Here is a 14,564-nt window from a genome sequence, read left to right on the forward strand (position 1 = left end):
AGCTGCCTTGAGATCATTGACAAGATCCTCCCGTGTAGTTCTGGGCTGATTCCTCACCGTTCTCATGATCATTGCAACTCCACGAGGTGAGATCTTGCATGGAGCCCCAGGCCGAGGGAGATTGACAGTTCTTTTGTGTTTCTTCCATTTGCGAATAATCGCACCAACTGTTGTCACCTTCTCACCAAGCTGCTTGGCGATGGTCTTGTAGCCCATTCCAGCCTTGTGTAGGTCTACAATCTTGTCCCTGACATCCTTAGAGAGCTCTTTGGTCTTGGCCATGGTGGAGAGTTTGGAATCTGATTGATTGATTGCTCCCTTTAAGAGTGTGCTCCTAATCTCAGCTCGTTACCTGTATAAAAGACACCTGGGAGCCAGAAATCTTTCTGATTGAGAGGGGGTCAAATACTTATTTCCCTCATTAAAATGCAAATCAATTTATAACATTTTTGACATGCGTTTTTCTGGATTGTTTTGTTGTTATTCTGTCTCTCACTGTTCAAATAAACCTACCATTAAAATTATAGACTGATCATTTCTTTGTCAGTGGGCAAATGTACAAAATCAGAAGGGGATCAAATACTTTTTTCCCTCACTGTATATAGTAGACAAACCAGTTTAAAATCTATAGGTGTACCAAGCGGTTAAGTGATTAGCCTTTAAGTGCAGTTGGATTAAGTGATGGTCAAATATATTTAAACAAATGAAGAGAATCATATAAAAATGATTGTGAGCATATTGCATTGTGAAAGGCAATTACTTTATATGAAACGTATTTCTAGATGAAACAGTGATGAGGTTTTGTGCAAAAGTTACTGTGTGATTTCTGTGTGCTGAAAATGTGCTTAAATGTGCTTTTGTAATAAAAGTTGTGAAATTTGACCACACACTTATAAAAAAAAAAAACGGTATAACCTGTCAGAAATGTCCAGTTGGTCAACTAGCCCATGTTAGCTGGTTAACCCAACTTACCTGACTATCTTAAATCTTGTAGTTATCATGGCCAGATTATATGCCCAGGGGCTTCGACTCCAAGGAGGCATTGATTTTGTTGAGTCACTCAGCTATCATATGAACATACATAAGACAGGGCAAAATGTGTAGAAATCGGCTCTAAAACTGCAACATTTTCTCTCACCCCATGACAAAATATGTAGAATTGCAAGAACTTGGTTTTAAAACTGCTAAATGTTCTTTCCCCCAACAAGACGGTGTGAACAGTTTGGGGTTACATGCGTTGCGAGGTGCGGGTTTGTAACTAAGGTGATAAAAGACAATATCCATCTGAACCTTTGCCAGCTAGGACATTTGTGTGACCAGACCTTCTCCAATTTGAGTACCCCTTCACTAGTCTATGTAGTGCTGTACTGTATACAGTATGTGTAACTATTAGAAATGCTCTCATCACTTTTATTTCAATGTGTCATTATCCAGTGAATATCCCTATTTCCACATCAGTTATTATGAACACAAATTTCAATGGAATAATACAACACAAATTTTACTGTCTCGTAAAGATGATATTTGTTGGAAATGAGAAAGTGTGTGTGTAAGACAAAGGTCTCATTGTATTGTAGCATTGACTGACTCCTCCTCTGTTTGATCCGCAGGCTGTAATCTCCAGAACCTTGAAGACAATGCCATTGATGCAGTAGATGGCCTCAGACAGGACAAAAAATCTAGCGATTTGAGATCTGGTGCCACCGTGCCACGCTTCTCTGTGCCTTGCTAGCGTACTGTACCCTCCCCAGCTTCAGAGATAGAGGAAACCAAAATAAAAGAAGCACCAGACAGCAGTGATCTGACTCACACAGGGCCCAGGGACATGTCACCGGGGAGGTCCCCTTGGTTGGGGCTGTGCCCCCTGCCCCGACCGCTCCACCTCTCCCACCTCTGCCAACTGTGTATGTGTGTGTACCTCCTGGCCCAGGCCCCACTGGGTCTCTCCATGTCAGGTTTCAACACGGACACCAAGAGAGAGATCACAGTGGACGGAGACCTGATCATAGGGGGGCTGTTCCCTGTGCACCAGAAGGGCGAGGGGCCTGAGGACTGTGGGAAGATCAACGCTCAGAGAGGGATTCAGAGACTGGAGGCCATGTTGTTAGCCCTGGACGAGATTAACAAGGACGAGCACCTGCTGCCGGGGATACGGCTGGGAGCCCACATCCTGGACACCTGCTCTAAGGACACTTACGCCCTGGAACAGAGCCTGGAGTTTGTCCGTGCCTCCCTCACCAAGGTGGACGACAGTGAGTACACCTGCCCTGATGGCTCCTACGCCATCCATGACGACGTCCCTCTGGCCATCTCTGGGGTGATAGGAGGCTCCTACAGCGACGTCTCCATACAGGTACAGCACTGACTCAGCATGTAGTGGGGTAATATTCATCATATATGACCTGTAATAAGAAAATGCAATTAATATGACAAAATCTTTTAAAATGAATATCTGACTCCATAAAGATAATTTAGCAATATGCAAGAGACTATAGTTGAGTTAAAGTAATAGTAAGGTCAAGGAAGGTCTGAGAATGGTCTATATCAAAGGCAGATATTTAATATTCTAAAATGAATGATAACATTATTCAAGACATAAAGCTCAAGACAATACTAGCATTAATATTCTAGGCATGATCCGAGAGGGAGAGAGAGAGAGATAGAAGTCATAACCTGAAAGAGAAAAAGAGTGTATTTCTCCAGCACAGGTCAGGAACAAAGAGACAATGAATCTGAGACCCCTTTATTACATCTGAGTTTTTTGGATTCAAAATCTGAGTTGTTGATCAATAGTATTAATGTAAAGTTAAGCTCCAATCGAATATCAGACCTACAGGATGTTATCACAAAATAATATCTGCATCACAGAATGGGGTTTGGAGAGCAACACGGAGAAGGCTAAATTCCTGAGAAGACAATAAAAGTGTAAACAGTTACTTCGGGTAGCTGGGCCGCCTTACCTTGATCACATCTGATTCTGAATCAGACAGAAGTGTTCACTACTGGACGACCAGCACTGTGGTCACGGTAGACAATCTTCAGACCAGTAGTCCATAGTCCTAGCAGCAACAATTCAGGAGGGTCCTTTGGCGGGTAGCATTGTCTTCTGCTTTGGACATGCAAATGTGCTTCCTGCAAATGTCTTCCTGCAAGCAAGCTAGAAAGGAATGCTACATTCTTCTTTGTAAGAGCAAAACAAAGAGACTGTCCAAGACATCACAGATGAATTCAACATTTCAATAAACATACAATAGTATTTTTATCTGATTGGATTGGTCAATAGCAACTTCAGATGTGGTTTTATCAAGATGATCAGAGATCACAGCATATAGTATTTTAAAATAATATTAATATCCCTTTGGGAGAAAATGGATTCGCCTTGATAATTTAAAAATAAACAAGAACCAAAACGTTGAAATATTTTTCATTTTTTAATTTAACTTTTATTTAACCTCTCTAGGGTCGGCGGGACGAAATCATCCCACCTACTCAACAGCCAGTTGAATCCCGTGGCGCGTTATTGAAATACCTTAGAAATGCTATTACTTCAATTTCTCAAACATATGACTATTTTACACCATTTTAAAGACAAGACTCTCGTTAATCTAACCACACTGTCCGATTTCAAAAAGGCGTTACAACGAAAGCAAAACATTAGATTATGTCAGCAGAGTACCCAGCCAGAAATAATCAGACACCCATTTTTCAACCTAGCATATAATGTCACATAAACCCAAACCACAGCTAAATGCAGCACTAACCTTTGATGATCTTCATCAGATGACAACCCTAGGACATTATGTTATACAATACATGCATGTTTTGTTCAATCAAGTTCATATTTATATCAAAAACCAGCTTTTTACATTAGCATGTGATGTTCAGAACTAGCATACTTCCAGTGAATTTACTAAATTACTCACAATAAACGTTCACAAAAAACACAACAATTATTTTAAGAATTATAGATACAGAACTCCTCTATGCACTCGCTATGTCCGATTTTAAAATAGCTTTTCGGTGAAAGCACATTTTGCTATATTTTCAGTAGATAGCCCAGCATCACAGGGCTAGCTATTTAGACACCCACCAAGTTTAGCACTCACCAAAATCAGATTTACTATAAGAAAAATGTTATTACCTTTGCTGTCTTCGTCAGAATGCACTCCCAGGACTTCTACTTCAATAACAAATGTTGTTTGGTTCAAAATAATCCATAGTTATGTTCAAATATCCTCTGTTTTGTTCGTGCATTCAAGACACTATCCGAATGGTAAAGAAGGGTGACGCGCACGAAGCATTTCGTGACAAAAAAAATCTAAATATTCCATTACCGTACTTCGAAGCATGTCAACCGCTGTTTAAAATCAATTTTTATGCAATTTTTCTCGTAAAAAGCGATAATATTCCGACCGGGAATCTGTGTTTAGGTTCAAAGACGAAAGAAAATAAAAACATGGGGTCGACTCGTGCACGCGCCTCAGCCCATTGTCCTCTGATAGAGCACTTGCCAAAAGCGCTAATGTGTTTCAGCCTGGGGCTGGAATTACATCATTCAGCTTTTTCCCGCCTTCTGAGAGCCTATGGGAGCCGTAGGAAGTGTCACGTTACAGCAAAGATCCTCAGTCTTCAATAAACAGAGTCAAGAAGCTCAAGGAATGGTCAGAGAGGGCACTTCCTGTACAGAATCTTCTCAGGTTTTTGCCTGCCATATGAGTTCTGTTATACTCACAGACACCATTCAAACAGTTTTAGAAACTTTAGGTTGTTTTCTATCCAAAGCCAGTAATTATATGCATATTCTAGTTACTGGGCAGGAGTAGTAACCAGATTAAATTGGGTACGTTTTTTATCCGGCCGTGCAAATACTGCCCCTATCCCCAACAGGTTAACTAGGCAAGTAAGTCAGTTAAGAACAAATTCTAATTTCCTGCAGGGATGGGAGCCTGGGAAATCAAGAACAATTCTTGAAGTTAAATCAAATCAACTTTCAAGCAACTCAAAATATAAATACAATTATAGGGTAAGAGTGGTTTCACAAGTAATTTGGAAATGAAGTGTAGCATCTCAATTTACAGCACCCAGCATTAGCATATCAATGGTGAAGGTTCTAAGGCCATTTTGTGTGAAACAAGGCAATGACGGTTCATAGCACACACACATCTATATATTCAGATGGACTTAGCCACCTGCACTACGCATAGGAAAACAAACTATTCTTTGTGTCTTAACAGGAGCTACTACATTTTGTCTAGTAATCTGTGTAGATAAAAAAAGCACCCCAGCAAACAGGGGACGTCCTGAGAACATTCGGCAACGTTTCCATTACGTACCTTAATGAGTGTTGCGTGATGATCCCAAATGAAAGTTCTCTAGGGGACCTTTGTCTAGTTCCCTGTCAGTTCCCAGGACGTCACTGAGGACAATGTTAGGACCTTTTTAGGACGTTCTCAGGACTTTCATTTGACTAGTCCTTAGGACATTGTGTGATGGTCCTAAGGGAATGTTCTCTGGGGAACCTTTGACTAGTTCCCTGTAAGTTCCCAGGGCTTTCATTTTACTGGTCCTTAGGATGTTGCATGATGGTCCCAAGGGAACATTCTCTGGGGGAACATTTTATATTTCCCGGGTTGACCCTGAGATGTTTTTAGGAGATTCTTGGGGCATTTTGTCATGGTCCTCTGAAGGTCACCTGAACGTTTTTAGGACATTGTGTCATGGTCCCCTGGAGTTTTGTCTATGTTCCTGGTTGGTCCCGTGGATGTCCCCGAGGACGTTTTAAGCGCATTCTGGGGATGTTGTGTCATGGTCCCCTGGAGGTTTTGTCCCAATAACATCCTAAAAACAGAGACCAACTGGGAACTAGACAAAACCTCAAGTGGACCATGACACAACGTCCTGATGACTTCATGTGACCATTTTGTGACATCCCGGGGTCGTCCTAACGACTCATTATTGTTTGCAGGGACATTCACAAAAGTAACCTTCTGTATGTAGATGTCACAAATGGATATATAGTACCAGTCAAAAGTTTGGACACCTACTCATTCAAGGATTTTTCTTTATTTTTACTATTTTCTACATTGTAGAATAATAATAAAGACAACGGTCTAAGGCACTGCTTCTCAGTGCTAGAGGCGTCACTACAGACCCTGGTTCCATTCCCGTCTGTATCACAACCGGCCATGATTGTGAGTCCCATAGGGCGGCGCACAATTGGCGCAGCATCATCCGGGGTAGGCCGTCATGGTAAATAAGAATTTGATCTTAAAACCTCTTAGAGACCCCTTCCCGCTCGAATCCCGTTAGCGGGATCGATTTGACAACAGCCAGTGAAATAGCAGAGCGCCAAATTCAAAACAACAAAAATCTCATAATTCAAATTTCTCACACATACAAGTATTATACACCATTTTAAAGATAAGATTCTCCTTAATCCAACCACTGTGTCCGATTTCAAAAAGGCTTTATGGGGAAAGCATAACATTAGATTATGTTAGGACAGCACCAAAATAAGAAAAACCACACAGCCATTTTCCAAGCAAGGAGAGGCATCACAAAAACCAGAAATACAGCTAAAATGAATCACTAACCTTTGATGATCTTCATCAGATGGCACTCATAGGACTTCATGTTACACAATACATGTATGTTTTGTTCGATAAAGTTCATATTTATATCCAAAAATCTCAGTTTACATTGGCGCGTAATGTTCAGTAATGTTTTGCCTCCAAAACCCCCGGTGATTTTGCAGAGAGCCACATCAATTTACAGAAATATTTATCATAAACTTTGACAAAATATACAAGTGTTATGCACAGAATTATAGATACACTTCTCCTTAACGCAACCGCTGTGTCAGATTTCAAAAAAGCTTCACGGCGAAAGCACACTTTGCAATAATCTGAGTACAGTGCTCAGACAACAAGAACAAGCCAAACAGAAACCCGCCACGTTGGAGTCAACAAAACTCAAGAAATAGCATGATAAATATTCACTTACCTTTGATGATCTTCATCAGAATGCACTCCCAGAATCCCATTTCAACAATAAATGTTAGTTTTGTTCGATAAAGTTCATCTTTATGTCCAAATACCTCCATTTTGTTCGCGTGGTAGGTTCACTATTCCAGGCGCGTGCTTGCTAAGTCCAGACGAAAAGTCAAAATAGTTATACTACAGTTTGTAGAATCAAGTCAAATGATGTATAGAATCAATCTTTAGGATGTTTTTATCATAAATCTTCAATAAAATTCCTACCGGACGATTCCTTTCTCTTTAGGAATGAAGATGAACTCAGCTCGCTCCCAAGGCTGCGCGCGTGACTGAACTCATGCCTTATCCTGGGACACCTGGTTGGAACAGCTCTTATTCTCTCCCTATTCACAGTAAAAGCCTGAAACAACGTTCTAAAGACTGTTGACATCTAGTGGAAGCCTTAGGAAGTGCAACATGACCCCACAGACACTGTGTATTGGATAGGGAATCACTTGAAAAACTACAAGCCTCAGATTTCCCACTTCCTGGTTGGATTTTTCTCAGGTTTTTGCCTGCCATATGAGTTCTGTTATACTCACAGACATCATTCAAACAGTTTTAACAACTTCAGAGTGTTTTCTATCCAAATCTACTATTAATATGCAGATCCTAGCTTCTGGGCCTTAGTAGCAGGCAGTTTAATTTGGGCACGTTTTTCATCCAGACGTGAAAATACTGCCACCTATCCCTAAGATTAACTGACTTGCCTAGTTAAATAAAAATTATAAAGAAATCAAAATATGTTTTATATTTTAGATTCTTCAAAGTAGCCACCCTTTGCCTTGATGACAGCTTTTCACACTCTTGGCGTTCTCTCAACCAGCTTCACCTGGAATGCTTTTCCAACTGTCTTGAAGGAGTTCCTACATATGCTGAGCACTTGTTGGCTGCTTTTCCTTCACTCTGCGGCCCAACTCATCCCAAACCATCTCAATTGGGTTGAGGTCAGGTGATTGTGGAGACCAGGCCATCTGATGCAGCACTCCATCACTCTCCTTCTTGGAGAATAGCCCTCACACAGCGTGGAGGTTGGGTCATTGTCCTGTTGAAAAACAAATGATAGTCCCACTAAGTGCAAACTAGATGGGATGGTGTATCGCTGCAGAATGCTGTGGTAGCCATGTTGGTTAAGTGTGCCTTGAATTCTAAATAAATCATTGATAGTGTCACCAACAAAGCGCCCCCACACCATCACACCTCCTCCTCTATCCTTCACGTTGGGAACCACACATGCAGAGATCATCCGTTCACCTACTCTGCATCTCACAAAGACACCGCGGTTGGAACCAAAAATCTCAAATTTGGCCTCATCAGACCAAAGGACAGATTTCCACTGGTCTAATGTCCATTGCTCGTATTTCGTGGCCCAAGCAAGTCTCTTCTTCATTATTGGTGTCCTTTAGTAGTGGTTTCTTTGCAGCAATTCAATGAGGAAGGCATGATTCACGTAGTGTCCTCTGAGCAGTTGATGTTGAGATGTGTCTGTTACTTGAACTCCGTGAAGCATTTATTTGGGCTGCAATTTCTCTAACAAACTTATCCTCTGCAGCAGAGGTTACACTGGGTCTTCCTTTCCGGTGGCGGTCCTCATGAGAGCCAGTTTCATCATAGCGCTTGATGGTTTTTGCGACTGCACTTGAAGAAACTTTAAAAGTTCTTGAAATGTTATGCATTGACTGACCTTCATGTCTTAAAGTAATGATGGACTGTCATTTCTCTTTGCTTATTTGAGCTGTTCTTGCCATGATATGGACTTGGTATTTTACCAAATAGGGCTACCTTCTGTATAACACCCCTACCTTGTCACAACACAACTGATTGGCTCATCGCATTAAAAATAAAATAATTTCCATAAATTAATTTTTAACAAGGCACACCTGTTAATTGAAATGCATTCCAGGTCACAACCTCATGAAGCTGGTTGAGACAATGCCAAGAGTGTGCAAAGCTGTCATCAAGGCAAAGGGTGGCTACTTTGAAGAATCTCAAATATTAAATATGTTTTGATTTGTTTAACACTTTTTTGGGGACTACATCAAATCAAATGTATTTATATAGCCCTTCGTACATCAGCTGATATCTCAAAGTGCTGTACAGAAACCCGGCCTAAAACCCCAAACAGCAAGCAATGCATGTGAAAGAAGCACGGTGGCTAGGAAAAACTCCCTAGGAAAAACTCCCTAGAAAGGCCAAAAACCTAGGAAGAAACCTAGAGAGGAACCAGGCTATGAGGGATGGCCAGTCCTCTTCTGGCTGTGCAGGGTGGATATTATAACAGAACATGGTCAAGATGTTAAAATGTTCATAAATGACCAGCATGGTCAAATAATAATAATCATAGTAGTTGTCGAGGGTGCAACAAGCACGTCCGGTGAACAGGTCAGGGTTCCATAGCCGCAGGCAGAACAGTTGAAACTGGAGCAGCAGCACGGCCAGGTGGACTGGGGACAGCAAGGAGTCATCATGCCAGGTGGTCCTGAGGCATGGTCCTAGGGCTCAGGTCCTCCGAGAGAAAGACAGAAAGAGAGAAAGAGAGAATTAGAGAGAGCATATTTAAATTCACACAGGACACCGGATAAGACAAGAGAAATACTCCAGATGTAACAGACTGACCCTAGCCCCCTGACACATAAACTACTGCAGCATAAATACTGGAGGCTGGGACAGGAGGGATCAGAAGACACTGTGGCCCCATCCGATGATACCCCCGGACAGGGCCAAACAGGCAGGATATAACCCCACCCACTTTGCCAAAGCACAGCCCCCACACCACTAGAGGGATGTCTCCAACCACCAACTTACCGTCCTAAGACAAGGCCGAGTATAGTCCACAACGATCTCCGCCATGGCACAACCCAAGGGGGGGGGGCGCCAACCCAGACAGGAAGACCACGTCAGTGACTCAACCCACTCAAGTGACGCACCCCTCCCATGGACGGCATGGAAGAACACCAGTAAGCCAGTGACTCAGCCCCTGTAATAGGGTTAGAGGCAGAGAATCCCAGTGGAAAGAGGGGAACCGGCAAGGCAGAGACAGCAAGGGCGGTTCGTTGCTCCAGCCTTTCCGTTCACCTTCACACTCCTGGGCCAGACTATACTTAATCATAGGACCTACTGAAGAGATAAGTCTTAAGTAAAGACTTAAAGGTTGAGACTGAGTCTGCGTCTCTCACATTGGTAGGCAGACCATTCCATAAAAATGGAGCTCTATAGGAGAAAGCCCTACCTCCAGCCGTTTGCTTAGAAATTCTAGGGACAATTAGGAGGCCTGCGTCTTGTGACCGTAGCGTACGTGTAGGTATGTACGGCAGGACCAAATCGGAAAGATAGGTAGGAGCAAGCCCATGTAATGCTTTGTAGGTTAGCAGTAAAACCTTGAAATCAGCCCTTGCCTTAACAGGAAGCCAGTGTAGGGAGGCTAGCACTGGAGTAATATGCTAATTTTTTTTGGTTCTAGTCAGGATTCTAGCAGCCGTATATAGCACTAACTGAAGTTTTGTTTAGTGCTTTATCCGGGTAGCCGGAAAGTAGAGCATTGCAGTAGTCCAGCCTAGAAGTAACAAAAGCATGGATTAATTTTTCTGCGTCATTTTTGGACAGAAAGTTTCTGATTTTTGCAATGTTACGTAGATGGAAAAAAGCTGTCCTTGAAACAGTCTTGATATGTTCTTCAAAAGAGAGATCAGGGTCCAGAGTAACGCCGAGGTCCTTCACAGTTTTATTTGAGACGACTGTACAACCATCCAGATTAATTGTCAGATTCAACAGAAGATCTCTTTGTTTCTTGGGACCTAGAACAAGCATCTCTGTTTTGTCTGAGTTTAAAAGTAGAACGTTTGCAGCCATCCACTTCTTTATGTCTGAAACACAGGCTTCTAGCGAGGGCAATTTTGGGGCTTCACCATGTTTCATTGAAATGTACAGCTGTGTGTCGTCCGCATAGCAGTGAAATTTAACATTATGTTTTCGAATGACATCCCCAAGAGGTAAAATATATAGTGAAAACAATAGTTGTCCTATAACGGAACCTTGAGGAACACCGAAATGTACAATTGATTAGTCAGAGGACAAACCATTCACAGAGACAAACTGATATCTTTCCGACAGATAAGATCTAAACCAGGCCAGAACTTGTCCATGTAGACCAATTTGGGTTTCCAATCTCTCCAAAAGAATGTGGTGATCGATGGTATCAAAAGCGGCACTAAGATCTAGGAGCACGAGGACAGATGCAGAGCCTCGGTCTGACGTCATTAAAATGTCATTTACCACCTTCACAAGTGCAGTCTCAGTGCTATGGTGGTGTCTAAAACCAGACTGAAGCGTTTCGTATACATTGTTTGTCTTCAGGAAGGCAGTGAGTTGCTGTGCAACAGCTTTTTCCAAAATTTTTGAGAGGAATGGAAGATTCGATATAGGCCGATAGTTTTTTATAATTTCTGGGTCAAGATTCGGCTTTTTCAAGAGAGGCTTTATTACTGCCACTTTTAGTGAGCTTGGTACACATCCGGTGGATAGAGAGCCGTTTATTATGTTCAATATAGGAGGGCCAAGCACAGGAAGCAGCTCTTTCAGTAGTTTAGTTGGAATAGGGTCCAGTATGCAGCTTGAGGGTTTGGAGGCCATGATTATTTTCATCATTGTGTCAAGAGATATAGTACTAAAACACTTTAGTATCTCCCTTGATCCTAGGTCCTGGCAGAGTTGTGTAGACTCAGGACAATGGAGCTTTGGAGGAATACCCAGATTTAAAGAGGAGTCCATAATTTGCTTTCTAATGATCATGATCTTTTCCTCAAAGAAGTTCCTAAATTTATTACTGCTGAAGTGAAAGCCATCCTCCATTTGCGAATGCTGCTTTTTAGTTAGCTTTGCGACAGTATCAAAAAGACATTTCGGATTGTTCTTATTTTCCTCAATTAAGTTGGAAAAATAGGATGATCGAGCAGCAGTGAGGGCTCTTCGATACTGCACGGTACTGTCTTTCCAAGCTCGTCGGAAGACTTCCAGTTTGGTGTGGCGCCATTTCCGTTCCAATTTTCTGGAAGCTTGCTTCAGAGCTCGTGTATTTTCTGTATACCAGGGAGCTAGTTTCTTATGACAGATGTTTTTAATTTTTAGGGGTGCAACTGCATCTAGGGTATTGCGCAAGGTTAAATTGAGTTCCTCGGTTAGGTGGTTAACTGATTTTTGTCCTTTGACGTCCTTGGGTAGGCAGAGGGAGTCTGGAAGGGCATCAAGGAATCTTTGGGTTGTCTGAGAATTTATAGCACGACTTTTAATGCTCCTTGGTTGGGGTCTGAGCAGATTATTTGTTGCAATTGCAAACGCAATAAAATGGTGGTCCGATAATCCAGGATTATGCGGAAAAACATTAAGATCCACAACATTTATTCCATGGGACAAAACTAGGTCCAGAGTATGACTGTGGCAGTGAGTAGGTCCAGAGTCGATGATGGCTCCGAAAGCCTTTTGGAGTGGGTCTGTGGACTTTTCCATGTGAATGTTAAAGTCACCAAAAATTTGAATATTATCTGCTATGACTACAAGATCCGATAGGAATTCAGGGAACTCAGTGAGGAACACTGCATATGGCCCATGAGGCCTGTAAACAGTAGCTATAAAAAGTGAGTGAGTAGGCTGCATAGATTTCATGACTAGAAGCTCAAAAGACGAAAATGTCATTTTTTTTTTTTGTACATTGAAATTTGCTATCGTAAATGAATCCATATATGTTATTTCATAGTTTCTATATCTTCACTATTATTCTACAATGTAGATAATAGTTAAAATAAAGAAAAATCCTTGAATGTCTCCAAAGTTTTGACTGGTACTGTAGAAACCATTGAGTTGTAAAGGAAGAATTAGTTAACACATCTTCAAATACTCAATATCCTAAGTTTTAGGAGAAAGCTCCCAATCTACCCTATGCTGCGAGTAGAATCGAGATGGTCAGCCCCTCCCTAAATCTCAACATCTCTGTATAGTATGACTGCTTCTGTGACAAAAGTTATCAAATCTAAAAGGATAGGAAGTCCTACTCTGTGGGCCGGCAGGCTGCCTGAAATGTGAATGAGGATTTCCTCTGCCAAGATTCCAACAGTGCCTGACCGTATGCTATTCTTTCGGTTGAATGCATTCAGTTGCGCAACTGACTTGATATCCCCTTTCCTTTCCCTTTTACAGAAATCACAATAATGATTTGTGGGCTGTTTGTACCAGCAATAGGGGCTGTTTCAGTAGCTTGGTCTGCTCACACACTAGAGAGTGGTATGGATGCGCACACCATACCCATAGGTGCGACCTACTGTGCGACAAACCCGCTATCTCTATCTGAGTCAGAAATGTCGTTTTGAAGCTTATTTGTGCTCTCGTCTAACAAATCTCGCTGTGCGTCATGTAGAAATAACCTGCTATTTTTTGCATGCTTGAACTGCTCTATTTTGCGCTTTGATGTCCCTTTTATTATCACATACACCAGATAGGTGCAGTGAAATGTGTTGTTTTACAGGATCAGTCATAGTAATACTGCGATCCTGCAGCAAATTAAGGTTAAGTGCCTTGCTTAAGGGCACATTGACAGATTTTTCACCTTGTTGGATCGGGTATTTGAACCAGCAACCTTTCGGTTACTGGTTTAACACTCTAATCGCTAAGCTACTTGCAGTGGTATCACAGTGGTATCATGCATGCTCACCCCTAGTTTGCTGTGTCGCAATTCATTTTTGCCAAGTAAAAATACAGCAAGGTCTAGAATTAACATCCTCTTAGATGTTTTCTTTTGCATGCCAATATATTGCCAGTACTGTAAAATGTAATCCCTAGTCGAATCAAATGTTAGACTTTTCTTGCCTTTTCTGATCAAATCATTAATACGAGTTGATTGCCATTACTCAAACAGATCTGTTACTTGCATATTCCCCATCACGCATGTGTTCGTTATGTATCAGGGAATCTATTGGAATAAATACCAGTTCAGCCCAAATGATCCGTATAATATATCACGTTGGGGTCACCAAGTACTAAAGTGGGGTAATATTAATCATATATGTATTATTATATACAGTACCTCACGTCCAACCCATAATAAGACTATGCAATTAATATGATGAAGTCTATTTAACTGAATATCTGACTCCATAAAGATAATTTAGTTGTATGCAAGAGACTATAGTTGAGTTAAAGTAATAGTAAGGTCAAGGAAGGTCTGAGAATTTTCTGTTCTACAATGAATGATGACATTATACAATGCATTAAGCTTAAGTTACAATACTTGCATGACAATACATTATTCTAGGCATGATCAGAGAGAGAGACAGAGAGAGAAGTCATAGCCTGAAAGGCCATGCCCCAAGAATCCCTGGGGTGGTGAGAGAAAAAGAGACAGTGTATCTCACCAGTGCAGTGCAGGGGAGGAGACAGGTTAAAGAATAATGTTCAAGCCTTGAGACAATTGAGACATAGATTGTTCATGTGTGTCATTCAGAGGGTGAATGGGCAATACAAAAGATGTAAGTGTCTTTGAAC

At 41.6% G+C, this 14,564-nt stretch overlaps 1 protein-coding gene across 1 annotated transcript in view; it reads left to right on the forward strand.

The window, feature by feature from the left end:
• Window positions 1–14,564, forward strand: part of LOC106583186 (metabotropic glutamate receptor 2) — a 97,455-nt gene that overhangs the window by 25,390 nt on the left and 57,501 nt on the right. Inside the window, exon 2 of the mRNA XM_014167087.2 lies at window positions 1,611–2,353. Within this exon, the coding sequence (XP_014022562.2) occupies window positions 1,826–2,353 (528 nt within the window). The 5' untranslated portion in view covers window positions 1,611–1,825. The remainder of the gene's footprint in view (window positions 1–1,610; window positions 2,354–14,564) is intronic.

The sequence above is a fragment of the Salmo salar genome, chromosome ssa22, assembly GCF_905237065.1.
Source record: "Salmo salar chromosome ssa22, Ssal_v3.1, whole genome shotgun sequence".
Classification (NCBI taxonomy): domain Eukaryota; kingdom Metazoa; phylum Chordata; class Actinopteri; order Salmoniformes; family Salmonidae; genus Salmo; species Salmo salar.